General features: G+C 42.4%; 9 protein-coding genes across 9 annotated transcripts; 5 read left to right on the plus strand and 4 right to left on the minus strand.

Annotated features, from left to right (window-relative positions):
* Positions 1-67: 67 nt before the first annotated feature.
* Positions 68-1720, plus strand: EAF02_009421 (uncharacterized protein; the record flags this gene model as incomplete). The annotated part of the gene is made up of 1 exon (XM_038905469.1): positions 68-1720. The coding sequence occupies one exon, from the start codon at positions 68-70 to the stop codon at positions 1718-1720; it is 1653 nt and encodes a 550-aa protein (XP_038754922.1).
* A 999-nt stretch (positions 1721-2719) lies between these two features.
* Positions 2720-4658, plus strand: EAF02_009422 (uncharacterized protein; the record flags this gene model as incomplete). The annotated part of the gene is given in 3 exon segments (XM_038905470.1): positions 2720-3103; positions 3185-3552; positions 3567-4658. 3 exon segments carry the CDS (start codon positions 2761-2763, stop codon positions 4656-4658), a joined length of 1803 nt encoding a protein of 600 aa, XP_038754923.1. The 5' UTR covers positions 2720-2760.
* Positions 4659-6009: 1351 nt separating this feature from the next.
* EAF02_009423 (uncharacterized protein) lies at positions 6010-7106 on the plus strand (the record flags this gene model as incomplete). Its single annotated transcript, XM_038905471.1, has 4 exons — positions 6010-6223; positions 6394-6524; positions 6718-6832; positions 6985-7106. 4 exons carry the CDS (start codon positions 6010-6012, stop codon positions 7104-7106), a joined length of 582 nt encoding a protein of 193 aa, XP_038754924.1.
* A 574-nt stretch (positions 7107-7680) lies between these two features.
* Positions 7681-8739, minus strand: EAF02_009424 (uncharacterized protein; the record flags this gene model as incomplete). Its single annotated transcript, XM_038905472.1, has 1 exon — positions 7681-8739. One exon carries the CDS (start codon positions 8737-8739, stop codon positions 7681-7683), a length of 1059 nt encoding a protein of 352 aa, XP_038754925.1.
* A 1004-nt stretch (positions 8740-9743) lies between these two features.
* Positions 9744-11912, plus strand: EAF02_009425 (uncharacterized protein; the record flags this gene model as incomplete). The annotated part of the gene is made up of 7 exons (XM_038905473.1): positions 9744-9878; positions 9947-10358; positions 10425-10486; positions 10538-10691; positions 10839-11244; positions 11340-11542; positions 11638-11912. The coding sequence occupies 7 exons, from the start codon at positions 9744-9746 to the stop codon at positions 11910-11912; spliced, it is 1647 nt and encodes a 548-aa protein (XP_038754926.1).
* Positions 11913-12270: 358 nt separating this feature from the next.
* On the minus strand, positions 12271-13398 carry EAF02_009426 (uncharacterized protein; the record flags this gene model as incomplete). The annotated part of the gene is made up of 3 exons (XM_038905474.1): positions 12271-12770; positions 12828-12966; positions 13120-13398. 3 exons carry the CDS (start codon positions 13396-13398, stop codon positions 12271-12273), a joined length of 918 nt encoding a protein of 305 aa, XP_038754927.1.
* Positions 13399-15109: 1711 nt separating this feature from the next.
* Positions 15110-16717, plus strand: EAF02_009427 (uncharacterized protein; the record flags this gene model as incomplete). The annotated part of the gene is made up of 1 exon (XM_038905475.1): positions 15110-16717. The coding sequence occupies one exon, from the start codon at positions 15110-15112 to the stop codon at positions 16715-16717; it is 1608 nt and encodes a 535-aa protein (XP_038754928.1).
* On the minus strand, positions 15811-20566 carry EAF02_009428 (uncharacterized protein). Its single transcript, XM_038905476.1, has 2 exons — positions 18986-20566; positions 15811-18854 (listed from the first exon to the last, which is right to left on the minus strand). Exons 1-2 carry the CDS (start codon positions 19312-19314, stop codon positions 17606-17608), a joined length of 1578 nt encoding a protein of 525 aa, XP_038754929.1. The 5' UTR covers positions 19315-20566; the 3' UTR covers positions 15811-17605.
* A 2139-nt stretch (positions 20567-22705) lies between these two features.
* Positions 22706-23662, minus strand: EAF02_009429 (uncharacterized protein; the record flags this gene model as incomplete). Its single annotated transcript, XM_038905477.1, has 1 exon — positions 22706-23662. One exon carries the CDS (start codon positions 23660-23662, stop codon positions 22706-22708), a length of 957 nt encoding a protein of 318 aa, XP_038754930.1.
* Positions 23663-24285: the final 623 nt, after the last annotated feature.

Raw genomic sequence — 24285 nt, forward strand, 5'->3', positions numbered from 1 at the left:
AAAAAAGATCTCCAGCTTGCACAGCTGCATACATATATCTGCAACCCAGTAATTGACATCGTTCGTTATGCCTCCACGTTGTTCGACTGTGCAAGGCACGTTGACACCATTTCTGTACCCATTCCTATTTTCGAAGACATCTAGGTTGATCCACCGAAATCCTCGAATATACATCAACGCAGTCCGAAGACAAAGTACCTTATCTGAAGAACTCGCCGCCGAATCCCCGGCCGAAGAATTCGATCGACTGAATCCTCCTCCCTCTGATTATTCTCGAACAATATTTGCGGATAAAGCAAAAATAGATGTGTATGCAGGTGCTGGTGGACATGGATGTATTTCTTTTCTGCGAGAGAAGTACATAGCTGCAGGACCTGCGAATGGAGGTGATGGGGGTACCGGTGGAAACATTTATATACAAGCTGTGCGGGGAGAAACAAGTCTACATAAACTTGCAAGAAGAAGGAATTTAAAAGCTGGCAGGGGAAAAAATGGTCAAGGGAAAACGAAAGGTGGAGAGAGGGGCACTGATATTATCATTGAAGTTCCTGTAGGTACTATTGTACGAGAGCTAGATCGACATGATCCTGCAGCCATTGAGGAGGATAGAATAAAGATGGAGGCAGGCAAATTGGATGGGCATGATTTAGATGGACCTTATAAATGGGATCGAGAAAGATGGTTACTATACCCAGCTATTACACCTGAAGAGATCGCTACTGCCGAATTCCCTTCATTACCAAAAGCAAGGAAGTCAAATTTAGCTGCCGCACAAGTGAAGGGTCCCATTTCCTTGGATCTTTCCATGCCTATGGAACGACCATTGCTCTTGGCCGCAGGTGCTGTAGGAGGTTTGGGAAACCCACATTTTGTCACAAAACAAGTACCAAGACCAAAATTCGCAACCAAGGGTGACTCTGGATTACGAATTACCTTGGAGCTCGAACTTAAACTTCTCGCCGATGTTGGGCTCGTGGGACTTCCTAACGCTGGAAAGAGCACTTTACTACGAGCTATGAGCAACAGCCGAACAAGAGTCGGAGACTGGGAGTTCACCACATTGGAGCCGAATATTGGTACTGTAATTATTGATGACAATAAGGGAAGACCTTTGGCTCAATCACATTACGAAACTGGAGAACCAAGAACAAATTTTACCATTGCAGATATTCCTGGCTTGGTCGAAGATGCCCATTTGGATCGAGGTCTTGGTATAAGTTTCCTTCGACATGTTGAACGAGCTCGAGTTCTCGCGTTTGTTGTGGATCTTGGGAGAGGCAATGCTGTTGAAGCTTTGAAAGGCCTATGGAGAGAGCTTGCTGAATATGAACGGATGAAGATTGAAGAGGAGAAAGAGAAGGCCAATCCAGTTGTCGAATGGACTCCCTTCACCTCTGTCGAAGATGCAGTGGCAAATCGATCCGAAACAATCGTGGTGAACAGTGGATCTACCTTCGAGAACCCCCTCGCACCTAACCTCCCGTCAATTTCCAATAAACCTTGGTTTGTCGTTGCTAGCAAAGCAGATTTGCCTGGTACTCAGGACAACTTTCAACAGTTGAAGTCGTACTTGAGGGAAGTCGCAGCGGGAAACGAAGAGCATCCTTCAAGGCAGAATAATCCATGGAAAGGAAAAGTAGAGGCCATCCCCATCAGTGCGATTAACGGACATGGCGTTGAGAAGATTACTGAATGGACCATCGGTCTTCTTGACGGATGAAGTACTTACGGATAGAGGCATGTATAATATTATGGTGCATATTAATGATCAATTCATGTACAAAGTTCTATTGATTCCCATTATCTATTCTCATATCAATATCAACCTGATCATATACATCTGTTCCTGTCCGCATACATCTTTGACGTTTGACATAGTGGGGTATATCTAACGGCTACTTTCACTTGGTATCTGTCACAAGTGGCGTATGGTCTGATCCCAAGCGGGGTTTAAGCTCCAGTTATGCTTCCATCTGTACTTTCGTCACTCACATCGGGAAAATTTCACGGTTGGGATGAGACATTGGAGCGGTAGTGATGCTGTGGCCCGTTCCTGTGATACCATCTTCTTCAACTCTAACGAGCCTTTCGATTCCCAATATAAGATGAATCGATTTGTACAAGTGTCGGCGGGAGCAAGGAACATTCTTCCTAAATTCCTGTCTCAGATCTCAAAGTCTAAACCTCCCGTCGGTGGCGTTCTTACCCCTTGAGTTGTATTCTGGAATCGATGATTCGAAGCTATCCATACACGAAACGCTGGATGTGACTTTGTTCTTCCAACAAAATTCTCCGCAAGACTAGACGATCTGTAACCACTATGAGTACTAAATCAATCGAATATAGTAAGGACTACTCTTATGGTGAAACAGTGAATGCGTGGTTGAAGTATCTCAAAGGTGAGTTGTGATGACATTCACCATTGATAGCTACCTTATTGAGAACGGATGAACACATAATGGGCTAAAAAGGCTGCCTGGACAAAGGTGTGTCGAGAGTAAAGTTCCTTTTGTTTACTCCGATATCGTCATCGTCCTTGTTGGTTAGATATAAAAGTCCCTCTCGGTCCTATCTTCGGATAATATTTTCCTCCCACAAACAATACAGCTCTCGAACTACCTCATCAACTTAAACCTCTTTTTCATACATTCAAACAAACCTTTATACAATCCTGTTCTCTCAAAAAAGTATCAAGCTACTTCAAAATCAGTACAATCACTTCTCTTTTTGCAAGTTTAGTTTGTACTGTCATCCTCCAAGATGTCTGCAACTATCGCAGTCCTTCCTGAATCTTCCTCCCCATTTGATCCTCAAGCTCTTGCACAAAAGTACATTCTCGAGCGAGAGAAGCGTATTCGTGAGGATGGACTCACTCAGTACAAGGAACCCACTGGCAACTTTGCTCGATTCCAAGATGATGCCCTCATTGACGAGATTGTCCCACGTGAACCAATCATCGATTCTGCTGAGGTACTGATTATTGGTGGTGGTTATGGTGGTTTGTTGGCTGCTGCCCGCCTTTCCCAAAAGGGCGTAGCCAATTTCCGCATTCTTGAAAAGGGTGGCGGTTATGGTGGAACTTGGTATTGGAACCAGTATCCAGGTTCGTTTTATCCCCATGAACTAACATTTCAATTACCTCACCTCCATAACTTGTTGATGTTTACTAATTGTCAATTTGCAGGTGCTCAATGTGACATTGAATCCTACATTTACCTTCCTTTGCTCGAAGAGCTTGGTTACGTTCCAACTGAGAAGTATGCTCGCACTACCGAAATCCATAAGCACATTGAGATGCTCGTCACACGTTACAATCTTAAGGAAAAGACAATTTTTCAAACCGAAGCAAAATCAATGACTTGGGATGAGGACATTCTTTCTTGGAAGACCGAGACCAACCGTGGCGATCATTTCACTTCCAAGTTCGCTATTACTGCTACAGGTATCCTCCACAAGATCAAGCTTCCAGGCCTTGAAGGCATGGAGCTTTTTGCAGGAAAATCTTTCATACATCTAGATGGGATTATGGCGTTACTGGCGGTGATGTCAACGGTAATCTTAGCAAGTTGGCTGATAAGCGTGTTGGTGTCATTGGCACTGGTGCAACTGCAGTCCAAATGCTTCCTCATCTCGCTAAAGCCTCAAAGCACGTCTACGCCTTTCAGAGAACACCATCCACAATCAATGTTCGAAATAACAAGCCTACTCCACCAAACTTCTGTCAAAGTCTCAAGCCTGGATGGCAACAAGATCGGATGGAGAACTTCAATGATCGGATCTCCAATTGTCGTCAAAAGGAAGATCTTGTTAACGATGGTTGGACTCTCAACCCTGCTACGTCTATTTTGGGCAAGGCAGATGCTTGTACTGATCAAGCTAAATTGGGTCAGATGATGATGATGGCAGACTTCCAACTCATGGAGCGTATTCGAGCTCGTGTCGATGAACTAGTTGAGGATAAGGAGACTGCCGAGAAGCTTAAGCCATGGTATTCATCCATGTGCAAGCGTCCTTGCTTTCACGATGAATACCTCTCTCTCTTCAACCGCAAGAATGTTCAACTCGTCGATACAAATGGAAAGGGTGTTGACCGTGTCTCCCAAACTGGTGTTATCGTAGACGGTGTCGAATATCCTGTTGACGTTCTCATCTATTCTACCGGTTTCGAGGTTACAACCGCTTATCAACGCCGCTCAGGTATCACTGTCACCGGTCGCGATGGTCTCATCCTCGATGACAAGTGGAAGAAGGGTCCTTCCACCTTCCATGGATTCCAAACCCACGGTTTCCCAAACTATTTCTTCTTCGGCACAACCCAATCTGGTGTTTCTGCAAACTTCATGTATACACTCACTAATCAGTCAATGCATACCGCCTATATCATCTCCGAATGCAAGAAGAAGGATATCAAGGCTGTTGAAGCTAGTAAGGAAGCCGAGGGTCAATGGGTCAACGATATCTTGCAGGGAAGTGCACCTATGTTGCAATATTTCACCCAATGCACACCAGGTTTTTTCAATGGTGAAGGAATGGTTGGCAAACATCCAGAGGTTAGTGGACAAACTGCTGTTTACGGACAGGGTGCTAGTGCGTGGGGAAAGTTGTTGGAGAATTGGCGTGCTGATGGTAAGATGGAGGGACTTGATAAGATGTATTAAGGGATGAGTTTCTTTCTCTGATCTTTTTGTTCAAAAGTTTCTCCTCTTATGAAAAGTGGTTCTTGCCATGGTTGTTGGCAATGGGGATGAAAAGTTTCTCTAGATCGTGGAGCTGGTAAGGATGGCTGGTATGGTTTTACCTTGGAGTATGCCATTTTACTTCAACAACTTCATTTTCACCATTATGGATCAGATAGGTTAGTTATTTGGTCTGCCATTCATGGTATGGTCTATTATGTAACTTATGGCTTCTGATAATACAAATACAATTCCTCATACGTTTTCACTGCCACCGGAGCTGAGTTGATACTTTAGTCCATCGTATCTCGTCTTAAACAACTTATTTTTAGTATTACGAGTGACAATCTATATCCGCATAATGCTATCGTTTCCATCTCATCCCATAACCACATATACAACATCCACACTTCCCAACCAAAGTTCATTTCAGAAAAGAAATCATTTACTATTTATGATCCACTACGTTCGAATCACATCTTCAATCACCCTCCTAAACTCATTATCTCTACCCCAAAACGTGCTCTTTAATTCACTTCCACATAATTCGTAGTGCTGAGACCTACTGCTAGTCTACAATGCGTTCCGGGTGTCAAGAAGTCAGCACACAACTTAATTATTCATTACAATGCACTATACACCTAGCAAACCATGTGCATACGAACTACATTCTTAATTATTCGAGGACATAAGGATGGTTAATTCCAATTTGCTTAGTGCTATTCGTCAATATTCTCTCTTGGATCCTTTACCATTTTACCATTGTATCAATACAACCAGTATTGAGCATCTGTATCCCATTTGGGCCATCCTCTGCCCTCAGAGTATTCACCCTACCATACAAGCAAACATATAGCAGAACAAACACCGAAAAATCCATCAAATATCTAGAATATCCAGGACATAGATCATTCCGAGGTTTCCTCATCTCTCAGAGACTCGGATTGCAGATCTCCATGAATATCCTTATATCGAATCGTGCTAAACTCCATACACACCATTGACGATTGAAAAAAGCTCAAAGCTACATATTAGGAAAGGTGCCCAGTATCTGTAATCAATCTCAAGTAATTGGTTTATAATCGAGTCTAGTTATATTACATCATTTTCCTTAGATGTAGGTACACTTAAGATATGCTAGATACTTGGTTCGATTTTATAGTGTCTCTCGGATGTCCACCAATGGTTCGGGTTGTTATTCGAGTGCATCCGTTCGATGCTCAATCCCGTATATAATCATTTGAGTTCCATCTGTATAATAATTCAAAGCTGTTTATCGCTATCTTCTCGCCCACTTCATGACATCCATCCAATCATCCATCCCAAAATCAAAATGTTTTCCCCTTCTCCCAACTCTAAACCAACCTGGAAAGCCGCGATCTTTCCTCGCCCTCCTAAAACGCAACCCCGCAATGTCAAAAGAAGCATTCTCAAGCACTGGGTGACAGAACACGCACAAGTTGTTTTGCCTTATTTTCTAGATGCGGCCGTGGAGAGCTATGTACAGGTATGTGAAGTTTCTCTACTACTATCTCGCCATGCCCTCTGTAAATGCTTGATTCCCGGAACTTACATCTATCATCCCATCCTCCTGTGAGATGTAATTTATGAAATCCAAGAACTAGATCTGCAAATTTCTCAATTAAGAGCTAGACCTCAAAGAAACTTCTATTATTCCTTTTTCTATGTATTCTAATCAAGATCCTTCTACCTGCAGATTCACGGCCCTCTGTCAATGTCATCATCCGCGCCTCCAGATTCCAATCCCAACAATCTCATCGCTGTAATACAGAAAAAAAATCGAAGCTGGAGAATGGGATGGATGCTTTGAGTTCATTGGTCCACCTGGTATGTCTTTTCTCACTTCTCACTTCTCACTTCTCACTTGCTATATTCAACATGCCTCTTTCATCTTTCCTAATTTCCTCATCCTTCGGACGCAATTCGGAGACCATTGGATACCGTCTCGTTCCCATCCAATATAGTATACATCCCAAGGCGAAGAAGAAGTTAACCATCCCAAAACTTAGACACATCCAAGGCTACACCAGAACCAGCTTGGGAAGCGGCATATTATCACGACATAATCGTACCCGACGAACTAAAACTTGTGGTTTCCGAAGCTTCGGAGCATGTCAAGATTGTAGAAAAAACTGGTGTGTTTCCTCCTTCTTTGCATGTTTGATTCTTTTTTCTTTCCATTTGTCTATGTGTTGGTTTATCTCATTGGATTCCCAATTATGGGATGATGTTGTGGATTTTCTTTTTTCAACATCGTTATCGTCATTGACATTTTTCCAATATTCAGGCATCGTAACGGGTGAGAGAAAAGCAATGATTGAAAACCGGAAGAGCAAGATAGAAACTGATAAGGATGTGATGAGTGTATGGGAAGAGTATAAGAGAAAGGGGGAAAGAGGAGTGTTCTAAAATTCGAATGAGTATTTTAGAAGAACGAAATCAAAAGAGAAATAGATGGCATCGTATGAGAGGGCAAAAATTGGATTGAGGAAGACAAAAAGGGTGAAGTGAGAGAGGAAGACGAAGAAGCTGGTTTGCAATGAAGTCTAGAGGAACTGAAGTAGCCAGAGATGGTTTTAGTGACTCAATAGTGGATTAGAGAATGGTGCAGCGGTCTTTCGTTTGCAATGATGAAAATGGTGAGGGGAATGGTAAAGCATAGAAGACGAGGAGGCTATTTTCAAGAATATTCGACCTGGTCGACGTTTTTTCTGTTATACATTTACGGGGAATTGTATTGATAGAAGAATTTTTGGAAATGAAAGAAAATTTTACGCCATGAGAATCTCACTCGCACCATGGAATTCGTACAATTTTGGGTGCTAGCCCGGCAAAAAAAAAAAACGTATAGCTCAATACACTTTCAAAGAGGAGCACTTGCTTTAACCTCTTTCCTTCATACGCCCATAGCCTTACACATCTCCGGGTAGATTCAAAGCTACATCGTACACAGTACTATATTCAACACAAGATTAAGATTAATCTATTTCTCTATCGATTGCTCCAAATTGCGCCTCAAAACATCTATAATCCAATCCTTCCCAAACACTCCCTCGGATATCTTATATGAAAATGTCAATGGAAAACAATGCATCTGCTTATCCCATTCTAACCACTCCCCTCTTACTCCTTCCGTCTCTAATTTCTTTCTAAACTCCACTGAGTCGGGAGCCAAACAATCATATAAACCTACCACTCCATCTACTTGTACATCTGCCTTTTTAAACACGCTTAAATCGGCCAGAAGAGGCGAAACCGTTGGATCTTCTGCTGGTATATCCTGACGCCATCTTTCTGCTACCTCGGTGATGATGGCTCGCGAAAGGATGGGATCGTGAGAATCTATTGCGTCGATTCCCGGATTTGTGTTTCGCATGTCGGTGGGTGGTGACATGACCATTATATTTCTTAATGGACATACATTCCCAGCTCCTTCTAACCCAGCATCCCGTAACCAACAAGTCGCTCCATAAAGTCCCAGAACCAACGCAATATTTCCCCCAGCCGAATCCCCCATCAATGTAATTCTATATCCCTCCCTCTTTGCCTGTTCCGCCAGAGCATCATAGAATTTTCTCAAAAGCGGCAATGATTGGGCAGCTGGGGAGCTGGGCGCCAAAGGATAACTAACGATGTTGATTTCGTATTCGGGAAGCTTCTTGGATAGTTCAGCGCAGAGAGTCCAATGTTCTTTCAGAGCGCCACTTCTGAATCCTCCACCTGCGAAATAATATAATTTATCGAGAACCACGGGGGGTTTCTGCTCGGTGGATGGAGACGGTGGCGGGGTGGAGAGGGATGAGAAGGTGTAGATATATGTATCTGCGATATGATGTTCGGTGATTCGACAATGTTTCTTGACTGAATGGTGAGGGGTTAATTGAGGAGATCCGGATGGAAAGGGAGGATGTGTTTTGAGGATTGTTTCGGAGAAGGTCTTGATTGCTTTCTGTGCCACAACACTCAAAGTCGATCGATCATGTCGTTGGGTAAGTTTGATTGAACTTGTAGGAGCCGAATGAGATGGTTCGAGATTCGTCATAATTGGGAAAGTATTTATCGGGATTTGCGGATATTGCTGATGGTCAAAGGTATCATAAAAGATCGTGTTCTATGCACATATTCGTAGAGTTGTAGATGGTGTGTGTTCTTGTAGACAGCATTCGACAAGAAGCTATTGATGTTGTTTTGAGCAAATAGATAGATGTGAATATAAATAAATATAAAAAGAAAAAAGAAGAGAAGATAAAGGGTCTTGTCGAAAGGGTCTTGTCAGACCTGTCAAGCCCCTCATCTCACCCCATAGCATACCATAGACAACCTTAGCATCCACAAAATTCCCATGAGATCATCAATTCCTTCGCCATTCTTGGAATCCTTCGAGTTCCTTGGATTTGTTGGCTCTTATCTTATCCAAAGCCCCTCATTGAACATTTTTTCTATTCAACACGACTTCAACGGATCAAGCTCAAGCTCAGGATCAGGATCATTAATTATATTGGAGTCAAGATATCAATCTATCAAATGAAGAGATGTTTATATCTGGGATACAAAATGTGGAGAGATGTTGTCGTTGGGGAAGTGAATTGTGGTGAAAATGTCTTAAGAATCTGGGGTTGACTGTTGAACCTCAGACCCTTGATATCAAGATCCATCGTCATAACTACCTAGGGTGGTATAACGGTGGAGATTCCTAATGCACTGATTACAGATGCACAGATTCACCGACTCATGAAACGAGCTCTTGTATGTATTTACTGACATTCATTTGATCCATTCAGCTGCAATCATCATCACAACATTATCCATAATAATAAGTCGGCCAATTTGGACTGAAGTGAATGCAAGTAGCCGATGACAAAAGACAACAGTTGGTCAGATTCTCTGTATATCATTTCCGAGTGGAGATGACCCCGGGAGATCCGGTAACAGAAATGCTGTAACGAAAATTAATAATATATAAAAAGTTTTACAAGATGTAATATGAAAATGAGGTAGAAATTCTCACAATCGAAATTCATCATCAACGTCTATTGCGAGGCGAGAATGATGTTTTCCCCTTTACTATGTTTTTTGTTAAGCTATGCCTTTACCTACGTTATCGCGTCTTCGCCTGATTTGAGTGAACAACAGCCAATTACGTATGGAGATTCTCTCGAGGACGATAGCTGCCATCAAACGGTAATACAATGAGCCCTCACATCGTCCAAATTTATAATATCCCTCCTAACTAACACGGAACTCGGTAGTGCATAGCTCTCCAACAAACCCTTCAGGAAACCTACTATGGATCCATTCCCCCAGACTTCACATCCACCTACTACTCTTTCCAACAAGCATCCGTTACGCCAGCCTGTATGATACGGCCTCATTCTCCTTCTGAAGTATCATCCGCTATGAAAATCATCCGAGAGTCTGACTGTCATTTTGCTATTAAAAGTGGGGGACACAACATGAATCAGGGATTTTCTAATGTGGAGGGCGGTATTACTATTGATTTGGTGGAGATGAAGGAGATTGAAATTTCGGAGGATGAGGAGATTGTAAAAGTAGGAACGGGATGCAGATGGGGGGAAGTTTATGAGGTAGTGGAGCCGAGGGGATTGATGGTCGTTGGGGGAAGGGATTCGACGGTGGGAGTGGGAGGATTCCTTTTGGGTGGTAAGTGAAGTAGAAATAGAGTAAACTTGATACTGGAGATGAGATGCTAAGTTTTTTTTATGAAAGGTGGAATATCGTTCCTATCTCAAAGATATGGATGGGGTTCTGACAATGTTCGAAATTTCGAGGTTTGCTTATTTCATTACATCATGATAGATACCAGACTAATGTCTCCTTAGATTGTCCTTTCCAATGGAACAATAGCAAATGCGAACGCGCATGATAATCCAGATCTGTACTGGGCGTTACGAGGAGGAGGAAATAACTTTGGTATCGTCACGAGATTTGATCTACAGACTTATCCGCAGGGTCCTGCATGGGGAGGCCAAAATTGTGAGTACAAACGTGCTTTTTGATATTATTCTATGTCTTTTGATATCAATTTTCTTTTTCTCTTGTCCTTGTTCTCTTTGCTACAATGTCATTCCCCGATACTTCTATATCTTCCTAGAACCTCAAAGTTCTACTGACACTAAACAGATTACCTCTTCTCCGACATTTCAACCCAACGCAATACTCTCTCTATTCCTCCCCGTCCCTCCCTCCCTTTCTCCTTACAATCTCTAACCATTCCCCTCACCAACCTTTTCCTCAAAACTGCTTGTCTCCTCTCCTACTGCACTTCCACCACCACCTTCCTAAACACCATCCAAGACCTTATCACAAACCAAACTTCCGACACCTCAAGCCAGTTCTACGCTTGCATCGGTTACCTCGCCCAATACGATTTATTCGTTGGAAATACTTGTCTAACGAATTCAAATGGTGTGGCTAATCCTGTGGCATTTGAAGGAGTAAGGAAATTGGGGGCCTACAGCACGAATCGGAATGCTAGTATGGGAGAATTGGCGAAGGAGTTGACGAGTATGGATTATTGGGGTGACCGGTGAGTTGATCTCCTTTTGTGATACCTCTCAAAATACGAGACTAGGCAATCATACCCCGAAGCACATGTTCATTGTAACTTACTCTGAACTCTAGAACTATCTGGGCAACCATGACTCTCTACCCTCATCCAGAGCTCTCCCAGAAAATCCTCAATCTCTTCTTCGAGCAAGTAGAAACTATAAAACATGTCCCTGGTTTTCTCCCGAGTTTTGCCATACAACCGCTAGTTCCTTCCGTTCATTCAGATGGGAGTCAGAGTCCAAATGGATTATCTGGAAATGATGGGACGCTCATTGGTTCGTTTTCTTCCTTTTCCCCTCCTTCACAATATACAATAATTGGCATCTTGCTTCCTTCATTCCTCCCCCAACCAACTAATCTCCCCGCACAGTATTCAACATAAATATATGGTGGTCTTCCCAGGCCTCCGAATCCTACACGCCTCTAATGCAACAATCCACCCACAACCTCATCTCCCAACTCACCCTGTTCGCTAAAGAATTGGGTATCCTGCATAAATACATTTACCCCAACTACGCAGATGCAAGTCAGGATGTGTTCGCAGGATATGGAGAGGAGAATCTGTCACGGTTGAGAAAAGTACAGGAAGCTTATGATCCGGACGGTACTTGGCGGAGATTGCAGAATGGTGGGTTTAAGATTTGAGAGTTGGGATTTGAGATTTGGCCAAGATAATTTGAGATTTCAGGGGGTGAGAGAAGTATAGATGGTTCATAGATAAGTGGCTACAGGAAATGGATGTAGAATTGTAAACAGTATAAAGTTTGAAACTTTTCTTACTCTTTAAAATGACGCTCCGCTGGCCCTCTGGGAGCCATTGTCATGGAGACCGACTGGCATTGAATTAGTAAGAGACCTCCGAGCGAAGCGAGCAATGGAGGTTTGGGGGGCTCGCCCCCATGAGAAGAACATTTAGCGAAAGCAATAATACCATTCCCAGTTCATAAAAATATGCAAAAGTAAAAAAGAATAGGTATCCGTAACCCCCTCCATTACACCCACACTACCACTTATAATCCGTACCACTTTCATGTTCCATCATATCAAAAGCTGGCTTTGCACTAAAATAACCCGCTCTCTCAGTTCCCACCGTCTTATAAGTATACGCCGCGTCTTCCTCCTGGATTTTAATTGTTTCTCCTCCCCTTCCCCCTGCTGCCGCATCAGCTAGTAACTGCGCATGGCAACATTTTTCCAAACTCATAAACCAGAAGACTGCGCTTTCGATTGTTTCTCCGCAAGTGAGTAAACCGTGGTTTTGAAGTAATGCGGCTTTTTTATTGCCGAGAGCGGAGGCGATAGCGTGGCCTTCTTCGGATGCGAGGACGACTCCGCGGAAAGATGAGTAGAGTGCGAGATCGTTGTGGAAAGAACAGGCATCTTGGGTGATAGTTTCGAGAGGACGGCCGAGGGAACAGAAGGCGCGGCCGTAGAGAGAATGTGAATGGGCTACCGCGTTGATCTCAGGGCGCGCCATGTGCACGGCGTGGTGTATCATATAGGCTTGAGGAGGGGATGTTAGTGTGGAATTTCGAGGAGGGGAGGGAGAGGGATATGTACCAGCTGTATTTAATAATCGACATGGACCGCCGTCAACTACGTCCCCGTCTTTGTTGACGAGGATTAAATCGGATGCTCGGAGAAGTGGCCATGCTACTCCAAACGGGTTGACCCAAAAACTAGTTGGTTCAACGGGATCCTATTCTCATTAGCATATTGTACTCGATTTTCTTTCATTTACATATCCAAATCCTATCCACAACTTCCAATCATATGTCAGTACCCCTCACCCGCAAACGTCGACATCCATCCATCCTCCCCCGCCCAAAAGACAGAGAAAAATCCCACTCACCCTCAAAGTAATATGTCCCGCAACTCCCTCATCATACCCCAATTTGGCAAAAATCCTAAAAGCCAATGCCAATCTCCCCTTTTGATATTCCCGCTCTGCATATTTATCTTCAAGTGGTGTTCGTAATGGCACTTTCATACTTTTGGTACGAGCTTGGGCTTGCTCTCTTGAAAGACCAGGCTCGTGGGTTTGGGTTGAGAGGGTAGAGTCAGATGTTGTGGGGATGGCGGCGCCGGTATTGAGGGGTTCGGATGGGGTTGTTGCTGAAGGGGGAGTCATTTTGAAATTGGGATTGTGAGAATACGGATTGCTGAATATTGAATTGAGGGTAAAGTGTGAGAATTGGAACCAGATAATGTTATGTTATAAGTGAAGTGATAGTCAGCAGAAGTGGCAATTGTAATAAAGGGAAGTCCGGAGCTTCTTAATAAATAGGTGTTGAGAGGCTTATAACAAGTGTACAACCACACGCCCTGTTTTATACAATCTCCGAGCCTATGATAATCATGCGGAAGTAACGACTATGTTAATTGACGCCAGCTGGTTGGTTGAGGTCTGATCTCTTTCAGACTTACTCGTACGTACATGCATTTTTGAAGATGACTGTGTACAATACAGGACGTAAATGAGGGGTATTTGTGGGGTGGTAAGCTTATTTACTTGGGTAGGTGCTGTAGATAGGTACCGGCGGTACCGGTATCTTATCTTGTTGAGCTTCGTAGGCCGCTCGGTAGCGAATTACATTAGGGGGATTTGCGGTCGATGCTCGGCTCTACGTAAGCAAAAAAACACGCGGAAATTGACCACCATTCGAAAGACCTTCAACAACTAAGATCTCTTTTCGATATAATATTAAATAATAAAACCACTCAAAATCAATACAAGGAAGACTCAAATTTTCGTTTGCTTTTTTCAAATTTCAATATTTAATTTGAAATGAATTTATAATCTATTAAAAAAGTCCTTTGAAAGGTACTCAATTTCCGCCTGTTTTTTCGCTTACGTAGAGCTCGGGTAACTATCATACCTTTCGTGAGATATATCAGATAATGTAGCTCATTTGATGGCTCTGTTTTTTCTCGATATCGAATAGTATATTTCATAAAATGAATAGGTCTAGTCAAACAAATGGTGTGCAATTTTCAAGAACTTTGGAGTCGTCGTGTTAAAGCTATTGAGTATCCTTTCGCTTAGGTTACACTTGAGGCTGTATCGTACGTACAACCTCCGAGGTACCAAGATGCGCCCGGAAGATTTCCGCGATGACTAATCACGTTAGATTTGTCTCACGTGAACAGGCGATTTCTTGTTACTTTTTGAGAGGATACCGACGACGCGGTGAGCTTCTACATTGAATCTAGTGATAAAACATTTGAAGAACCAAAAAGGTGTTCTCTTTCTTTAAACTCCTGTCCGGAGGCACGGCAGGGATCTTCTTCTCTTTCGGTTTTCCTTTTAAGTCTCTATAGTGACTGCAAATTCGGGAATGGTGCTGTTGCCATTCAACTCGAAGTCTTCTCCCCTTCGTCACACTTCATCATAATTCACGCCATTTTTTCCTATCTTTTTTCACTGTGGGTATATAGTTTCTCTTTCTACCATGTCATCCTCTTGTTGGCTTTTTAAGTCTTCTCTTTTCCCAACAAGCTTTCAGATCAAAATGCAAATCAACTCCGATCCAGAAGGCATGGGTATATGGAAAGCCGAAGTTCCACACAATAAAGCGTCCTTTAAAGTATGGAGTGGTCTCAAATTGATGAATTCTTGACTAATAACAATTTTATAGGCGAAGTTTGGAGTGACGTCCCTATCTACCATCATTGACAAGATCTCTTTGAACCGCTTAAAGTATTGGAGAGAAGGAAACAAGCAAGCAGGAGCTTAGTAGCCCGCTAATTGCGAATATTCTGTCTACCAAAAGGTTCAGAGATCAAACAACAATAATCCATCAAAAGAGCTTTGTGGTGAAACCTCAATGGATACCGAAAACATGCAAGTTTCCAATAAACAAATTTTGATTGATTTGTGTCTTCAAACCTTCTGTTCACCATCTCGGACAAAGGATCCATCAATCATTGGAGTATCATCAGAATCATCAGATAATACATCAAAACTTCTTGCGCCATGTGGTCGCTCCATTGGGAAATTACTCGCTCATCTGAGTACCTTGATTCGTACTCAAACAGGTAATCAGAAATTGACTCTCCAAAGGCTTGATGATTTACTCGCTCTAGCTAAGGAGAAATTCTATGCATTCCCATTCAAGGATGTACCAGAATGTTGGAGGGCATTGTTTCTCGAGGCAAGTTTGCTGAAGTTCTCTGCTCTTGCCTCTAGGAAATCCTTATCTCAGGATGAGAAGAAGGACGAAGATTCAGATTGCGATGTCATAGATGATCGTGTAATCGACCAAATGGTTGAGACAATGGATATGGCATTGATCATGGTCGGAGCTCCAGCATCAGAAATACTGCGATTGGCAATTGATTGTGCGATGGATCTTTTACAAAAGATTCATGAAGAAATGATAGACGATAATAGATCCACGCAATCACCCACGAAACGTCAGAAAATTTCGTGCAGTGAATCACCCTCAAGATCCACATCTTCAAATCAAGATCGCTTTCCATCGATTTCGATCACATCACCTTCTTTGTCAAATCCCATTTCTCGAGTAACTTCCAACGAAATCAATAACGATAACGATAACGATAACGATAACGATAACGATAACGATAACGATAACGATAACGATGACGATGACGGAAACATGGACAAATTCTCAAAGCATTTGCATCAACCGCAGGATTGCACACTCGGAGCCGAACCTCTCATCATAACTGGATCAATCGATTCATGGCCTGCACGTAACAAGAAACCATGGTCTAGTCCCTCATACTTACTATCCAAAACCATTGGCGGTCGACGCTTAGTCCCCATAGAAGTAGGTAGAAGTTATGTTGATTCCGGATGGGGACAAAAGATTGTCCCATTCAAAGATTTCATGACCAAATACATGTTACGCTCCACCAACGACGGAGAAGCAAAAGAAACAGGCTATCTAGCACAACACAATCTATTCTCCCAAATCCCATCTCTGCGAAATGATATAACGATACCGGATTATTGTTATGTTTATCCACCACAACCTCATTCATCATGTTCTCCCGCGCTGAAAGAAAAATATGCACAAATGGAAGAATTGGAAGAGCCGCTCATAAACGCGTGGTTTGGACCAGCCGGTACAATTAGTCCGCTGCATACTGATCCGTATCATAATATCCTAGCGCAAGTCGTAGGAAAGAAATATTTGCGTCTTTATCCACCTAGAGAAACATCAAAATTATACGCGAGAGGTATAGAAGATGGGGGGGTAGATATGAGTAATACGAGTGAGGTGGATATTGGGGTCTTGGAGAGATGGGATGGTACTGTCGAAGAGCAAGAGGACGAGAGGAAGAAATTTCCAGAGGCGAAGAGTGCAAAATATTGGGATTGTGTGTTAGAAGAAGGAGAAGTGTTGTATATTCCGGTTGGATGGTGGCATTATGTAAGAGGATTGAGTGCGAGTTTTAGTGTGAGTTTTTGGTGGAATTGAAGGGGATGGTATCTGAATGTCGCTTGGAGCGATGAAGATTTTGCAGACCTACTTCAAGGCAGCAGTGAAAGTTTCGGGGAGTTAAAAAAACTACGCTATTGTAGGAAATGAAACAATATGGTATGTTCATTCGATCACGAAGGGATTAACGAATATCGTGACCTCGTCCCCTCCCCAAAGATGGTTGGATTTGAAGTCATTATTATTATTCAACTATTCTCTTCACTCTTCAGCTCGCATACCGCCTTATCATGTGTGGTTCGATGATATGATAATACGACGTGCCATCTTATCTCTCGAAGATGAAAACCAAAAGATGTTCAACCGAATAAGACGCTGGTATGCATATGTATGATATTCTCTCACTCAACCCGTCCACATCCGTGAATCGTTAATTCAAAACAGCTCCCTCGTCTCCGAGTCCATATCGCCATCTCCATCTTTCATTTACAATCCATCCGCAGCAACAAAAGACCTCCCCACGCAGGATTATAAACCAAAAACATGACAACACAACCAGCTGTGGTATAAGTTATACTCCGTAACGCCTTATATTCAATCCAAACCTGCGGATTAAATCACTAATCCACTCCATATCCAGATTCAAATCGGATCCAGATCCTAATGTGCCGCCCAATTTTCATAATCTCATAATGTTCGCTATGTGTACCAAACAAAGGAAAGTTTAAAGTAAAGGTAAAAGACAAAGTAAAACAAAGTAAAAAGAAATATAGAAAATAGTGTTCAGGTATAAATCTTGAAAAGGAGAAAGGCTGAAAGAGAAAACATAGTAGTGGTACAGTAAATATAATATGATATGGAAGAAATGCGGATGTTCTCCGTGACAAGTATGTATATAAATGTGTGGGTAGATGTTTGAACTCAAGATTACCTCTCCAAAAGCCCCCCAACATCTTGCAAACTCAGATTGGTCTGCTGTCTCCCTAAATGATCGATAGGCGGGGGCATCGAATGTGCATGAGTGAGCGACGGATGACTAGTAGGCCCGTTATTTCTCTCCTGCAAAATTGTTTCCAGCTCATATCCCATACTCGCTCTTTGGAGTCTCGTTCGGGGTCCCAATAAACCTCCTATATCTTGCAGAAGGGCTGCAGAACCGCGTCTTGCTGGAGCAGGACTTAATCCATTTTCGTAAGACCAAGTAGTGGATACTGGACCTTCGCCTGCTGTACTGGATTCACCAGTGTATTCCGAATCCATCGTTCTCGTCGAACTAATTCTTCTCGGAGATTCTTGATCGAGCAATCCTCCGACGTCGAAAAATGATACGCGGCGTGGTGACATCATTGATGTTAAATCTTCAGAGACATGTCTCGAAGGGGCTGGTTTAACAAAATCGATTTCCTCACTCGTATCACTTGGAAAACGCCAATCATTCGAACTATTTGATCCAAATCGATGACTTCTTACCGGCATGTTCCCAGCTACAGCCATTGGGGCGGGACGAGGAGGTGAATGAACTTCCCCTCTGAGTTCGGGATCTACTCCTAGGCCTAGATCTCGGACGAGATCTTCATCGCTTCCCCATTGCCGAGCTACGGTTCCACGGCGAGAAGTAGTCCGATCGAGTGTGTCAGTTAAGGAACCAAATTTAAATTTGTGTTTCTTAACACCTCGGTCTCGGACGAAAGATCCTAGGATAAGCGCATTGGCAACAGCTGTTGCGAAGAGAATCTCAACTGATGCTAGTAATGATCGATATTGTTGAATACCATGTCTATCGATAATTTGCGGTATTCTGTAAAGTGTGATTCCTGCCGGAATCAACGAACCTGCAAACAACAACACCAATTGAATTTTCCTTTTGATCCTCATTTTGGAACCGATAATGATAGGAACGGGAAATAAAACGAGGAGAAGATCAGTCAATACATTGACGGTCCCCATAGTCAGGAGTTGTGCATATCCTTGACGACATTTTGCTCCTGGATCTGGTGTGACTTGCCAATAATGATTGATGGGTTGACATTCAGAGATATCTGCTATTATTACTGCGATAAATGTGACAAGGAGGAACCATCGGATGAAGATTAAAGTTCTTTCGTGTGACCTTGTCCAGATATTGATTGTGAGCCTTTTGAAGAATTCACTAATTGTAAGTTTAAGCATCCAGAGTCTAGAGATGGGTAGATAGGTAGGTTAGTAATTGAAACGAATTTAAATGGGTATGAGAAAAGAAAAGAAAAGAAAAGAAAAGAGGGGAATGAAATAAGCAAGCAAGCTGAGATCAAGTAAAAATAAACCTACGTCGCCGCATAAAAAACTCTCGATACCAAAACCAATCTACTCCCAATCACTCTTCTATGCAGCGATCTCTCGTCAAAATCCACAATCACCGCATTGTTGGTACCGAATAACAAAATAACATGAACAAGGCCCATGCGACAAAACAATGGGATCAAACAAGCAAAAGCTAACCAATCCTCTTTAAAAAGTTTCTCCGTCCTAATGTATCGTCCGCAAACTCTGAACAATATAATGACGGCCGAGAATAACGTACACCACCAACAAACAAGAAGTGTGGGTTTATCGTCGTAGAAGCTTCGAGCTGGTGGTGGACTGGAATATATGGTCATAATGAATGATATATATATTAGAAATCGAGGGACCACCGGAGCAATTGAGTTCCACGCCCGTCTACCTCCGTGGAGGGGACGAGCGAGGGTCTATTTCGTTTCGCAGCTTTGGTGTTTTCGAGTGTTCAATTCAATGGAAGATGTGGTTGGATATTCGATTGCATATATTTCCATGGGAATGGGAAATTCTTAAATTCCGTCGCGAATCGTATGGATAATTGTTGCGCATGGACCGTTGCATGACAATAACGAGAGGAATTGGACTCGAAGTCGAGTATTCTATTTCGGAGGTTTTGGGAAAGGTCGGACTGTGGGTTATGGTCGCGAGGTACTTTCTCTCTTCTCCTTTTAGTTATCCCTCGTTTCAATGATGATCTGGAAGCTTTTGAGCAATACAATGTGCAATAATAGCGGAGATTATTCGGAAGGTCTGGAGATTGATAGTTCAATGTGACGGATGATATTCGTATATAAGTAGGGTTTAAGTTTGTGAGAATTCGAATTGGTTATTTCTAGTAAGAGGAACATGTAAGTAAGGAAGTGATAAGATTTTCGAAGATTGAAGTAGCGAAAAGATTGTAAAAGGGTTGTTCGCAGAAGTGGATGGAATTGGCGTTAATGTGAGTGAGATGATTTGGGTGAGACGGTGAAGGATATGTCAATTAGTATGGGGTTCCTTGAATTCCCTTCTCATACTCGTCGTACACACAGGGCTGGGTATTTTTGTGATTGATAGAACCTTCGATTAATGCTCCGGAGACTCGGGGGCCGGTTCTGAATTTAGATGAATGGTGCTGGTATTGGATGGGAATTTCCCGCAGAGATGTTGTCTCTTTTCAGTATAGATATGTGTATATGTTTGAAGCCAAGAAAGTTTATCCTGATATTCTGAATTTTTCGATGATAGACTATTTGGATGGAACAAATAGCAGGAAGTCTCGAAATTTAGTCGTTGTTCTTGAAGGGCTTGGTGTGATTTTGGATGATAATTGCTCAATGGGTCATGGTTCTTGTGTCTTGCTTGCAGCTTGCTTTTGATAAACGTGGGGCCATGCGGAATCGAGGAATAGTTAAGGTACAAGTTAGAATTTGGAGAGTTTGAGTTTGGAAGGGTTAGAGTATAGCAATTAATAGTATCAAGTAGAACATCTGACACGAACGTATCAAGAAGATTAGGAGAATTAGATGGATAGACTTCCGTGTCAGTAATCACATCTTATTCAGACTCTTGAAACCGTTAGAACTACTCAACTATCATTGCCATCATAATCACAATCCTTTCAATTGGAATAGCCATCATTTAATTCGTCATCATCAAGTGGCGCGGTCAGAAAATATTCAACCCGCAGTTTGGGAACTCATCAGTGTAGGCACCAAAAAGCTGTTAGGTCCAAGGCATTTTCACCGTCCCGGGGAGTTTATTATCATCCATTATCATATCAGTTTAGAATGGGGGTACAAAATAGAATTACCGGGTGAAAAGATAAGAACTCTTTCAGCCACCGACCCACAGGATAGGATTAAAATTTGAAGGGTTTATCAAGTTTATGGTCTAAAATTGAAGTGGTTGGTGGTTAGTCGTTGGTTTTCGCTTGATACTTGTATTGATATGGAGGGCATGTTGAAATGAGGCACACTCGAGGCACAGTAAAGTGCTGGCTGGTGACATTCTCGATAATGGAGTGATGAATGGACAATTTTGATAGCAAAGTTTGACGCATGGCACCGAGCCTGAAGGAGTATATCGAATCATTTCATATTTATCTCACCATGAGGCGCCTCGGCTAGTTACTAAAGCTTCCAACCTAGCATTGATAGCAATACAAACTTTGGACTTTTACTACACAGCCAAGTGCTGACTATTGATGAAGCCTCTGAAGAAAAATGCGGCCTGTTATCGTGTCTCCACGACTCTGTATCCTCCAAATATATCGATGTACGTATCATTCTCGTACCTGAGGTCATCTAGCATGAATGCTATGGTGATCTACATGATCTTCCAGGATAGCTTTAATGAAATGTCGGTGAAATTTGACAACTATAATAGCCGTGACTCTTGAGGTCCCTAGACTATTGGATCTAACTCCTCGTACAGTTCTCCATTGAGGCTTGAACCAAGAAGCATTTGTTATACAAAACATCAATTATAATTCACACAAAAGGTGATGCCTAGAGCTGAGACTTATTGTCGTTGTACAAGATCTGGAGGTCCTTGTACATCGACTGGTAAACAATGAAATTGTATATAGTATGAGACATTGCTCTCGACTCGGGTTCGTAAAAGTAAGATTGACATTACAACGTTTACGATATGCAGCATAACATTACAATCATACGACATTTTTCCCGCATCTATTCCCCACGTATGAATTTACAAGGGAAATCCATTTACCTATTCTTATATAGAGGACAAGAGCCAGAAAAAAGTGGAATGGATATCAAATGAGTTGATGATAAGGAATCCAGTGACAGATAAAAAATTCTTGCATGCATGCAAGTGTAGTTCCGAGGATCAGGATTAACTAAGGTTGAGACAGGGATGGGAAAAGCACTGTTGTACTTTGCAAACTCTTAATGGTTGAGAATGGTTGGACATGACAAGACAGGGGAACCACGCGAGAAGCTATGTCAGTACTCAACTCAGGTGCGGAGGTGGCCTTGGCAAGTTGTGGAGGGGGAGCTACTTTGTCAATTAGTAAGGACCCGAGAAATTTGGAATGGTATCGGTATCTCGATGTAGATATGAAGGTATTCGCAACGTATATAATTGGCATAGCGGGATGTTATTTACAGAAGCAAGGAGGGATATTAGAACGGTGAAGGAACCTAGATGTACTAATAAAAACCTACCCAAGAGCACAGAAAGTACATACAAGGTGCATGCATAATGCACATTTCCACTTTTCTCTAACCACATACCCGAAGAGGCCGTTTTTGAGATTTTCAAGTTTACATCATTCTATCCAGAATATTTGATTGGTAGATCAAACCTAGATGTATACCTAGATGTATCATTCGTCTGGGCGACATCAACCCTAGGCTTTTGTGATAGTGTACTTCGTAGAAAAACATGTGAACGATTGAACTCGATATCTAGATGTTACCTGCCCCGAATCTAAGCGGTTCTGTTATCAATCTGAGAGGACTCAAAAATTAAACCGATGGGAGATGTTTGATTGGTTATATTGAGTCGCGTGCCATCTCTCCTCAAATGGATTAGCAGTTGTACTGTGTGCGGTGTATGCATGAGATATGAAGTCCGAAAATCGTTGAGAGGCGGAAGATTCGGTACGTGGGGAAATGTTAACGGGATAAGCGGCAGTAAATAGCTAATAACTACTCCGTATTGACATCTTCTCATATTCTTAATACGAAAGTCTCCATTCCTACTTCAAACGTACGGCGCACCAACAAAGATGCTCAAAGGTATACTACAAGCCACCGCATAATTTGGCATGTCAACTATCTCCGCAATCTTCAGATTCGCAGCCACACTGCTAAGCATATATGCTTCCTGGCTACCCAGACCTTTCTCTGCTACCAACCAAGCTATCAATCCTCTCAATGCCTTTCTACTTGCTTCTCTGAGATCACTATCAATCCCTAGAGCAGCATATTCTCCTTTGTCCACTGTGACTGGCTGAGGGGGGATCAAGAAATGAGGACTTTGAACCCACGGTTTGCCTTTTTCAACTGTCAACCGAATCGTAGCTTTCATAGGTGTCTCAATAGCCGTTCCACAAACTTCTCCATCTCCCTGCGCAGCGTGCCCATCTCCACAGCTAAATAAAGCGCCTGGAACTTTGACTGGAAGGTAAAGAACAGACCCTTGAGTAATATATTTGCAATCGATGTTCCCGCCAGTTTCATAAGGAGGAATTGTCGAAAATTCACCCTCTTCTCCACGTGCGACCCCTACTACACCCAAAAACGGTTTAATGGGTACATGTATTCCTTCTTTGAACACCGCAAAGTCTTCTCCCTTTGAAAGATCCCATATCTTGAGAGACGCTTCTGGATATTCGTCGGCTAGAAGACCAAATTCGAATGAGCCGGGTAGACAGGCTGTCCAGCCATAATCAGCTGGTCTGAGGGATAGAAATTCGACTTTTAGAACATCGCCTGGAGACGCGGAATTGATGTAGACGGGGCCAAATGCAGGATCGCCCTTTGAGACATCAAAGTTTTGAACTGCGGTGATGTCTGAGGTGTCGGTGATTTGATTGGAACCGCCATCGAGTAGATCAAATGATATCTCGGAACCAGAATCAACCGTTAAAGCGGGAGTAAGAGATCTATCCCATTTCATGTGGATATGTGTCGTGTTGATGTGAAATCTGTGAGCCATGATGAATGATGTTGGTTGATGATCTCAAGTTTTCACGCTCTAGCTTTTTAAGTGAGATGATGCATAAAAACTAGAGATACAACCTACTGGATATGTGTTCCTCTTCGCAACGACCAGCGATAGGGGTGGGGTAGATGTAGGACGACTGAAGACTACAAACGGCAAAAGACCTCGGTGTAGTAAGTTTCCGTAGGTAGCTGCTGTTTAGATAACCAGAGAACCAGTACGAGTAGTTCACCGGCTATGGGAAACGACTTCGTTTCAATCTATATAGAGATTAGATGATTGAATAAAAATCAGATATGAAAGTCGCATGTATGATAAATATAGTACATACAGTACACAATACTAAATTCAATAAGAATTCAGAAACATATTTTAATTTCCTTGAAATCAAGACATATGTTTTACCAGAAGATATTATCGATTCTTGAAAAGTTGTGAGATAACAAAAAGACTGATTTATTTAATATTGAATTTCTCTTAACAAAAGCCATCGCTACATGATTGATGAGACTTTTCTCCCAATGGTGTTGGCACTGGCGCTGGCGCTGGCGTGAACGCGACCCCACTAAATCTTTTTATTTACAATGTCGTAGTTGAGCAAGGCCGTCTCGAAAACA

The sequence above is a fragment of the Botrytis sinoallii genome, assembly GCF_014898435.1.
Source record: "Botrytis sinoallii strain Bc 23 chromosome Unknown BSIN_019, whole genome shotgun sequence".
In the NCBI taxonomy this organism is placed as follows: domain Eukaryota; kingdom Fungi; phylum Ascomycota; class Leotiomycetes; order Helotiales; family Sclerotiniaceae; genus Botrytis; species Botrytis sinoallii.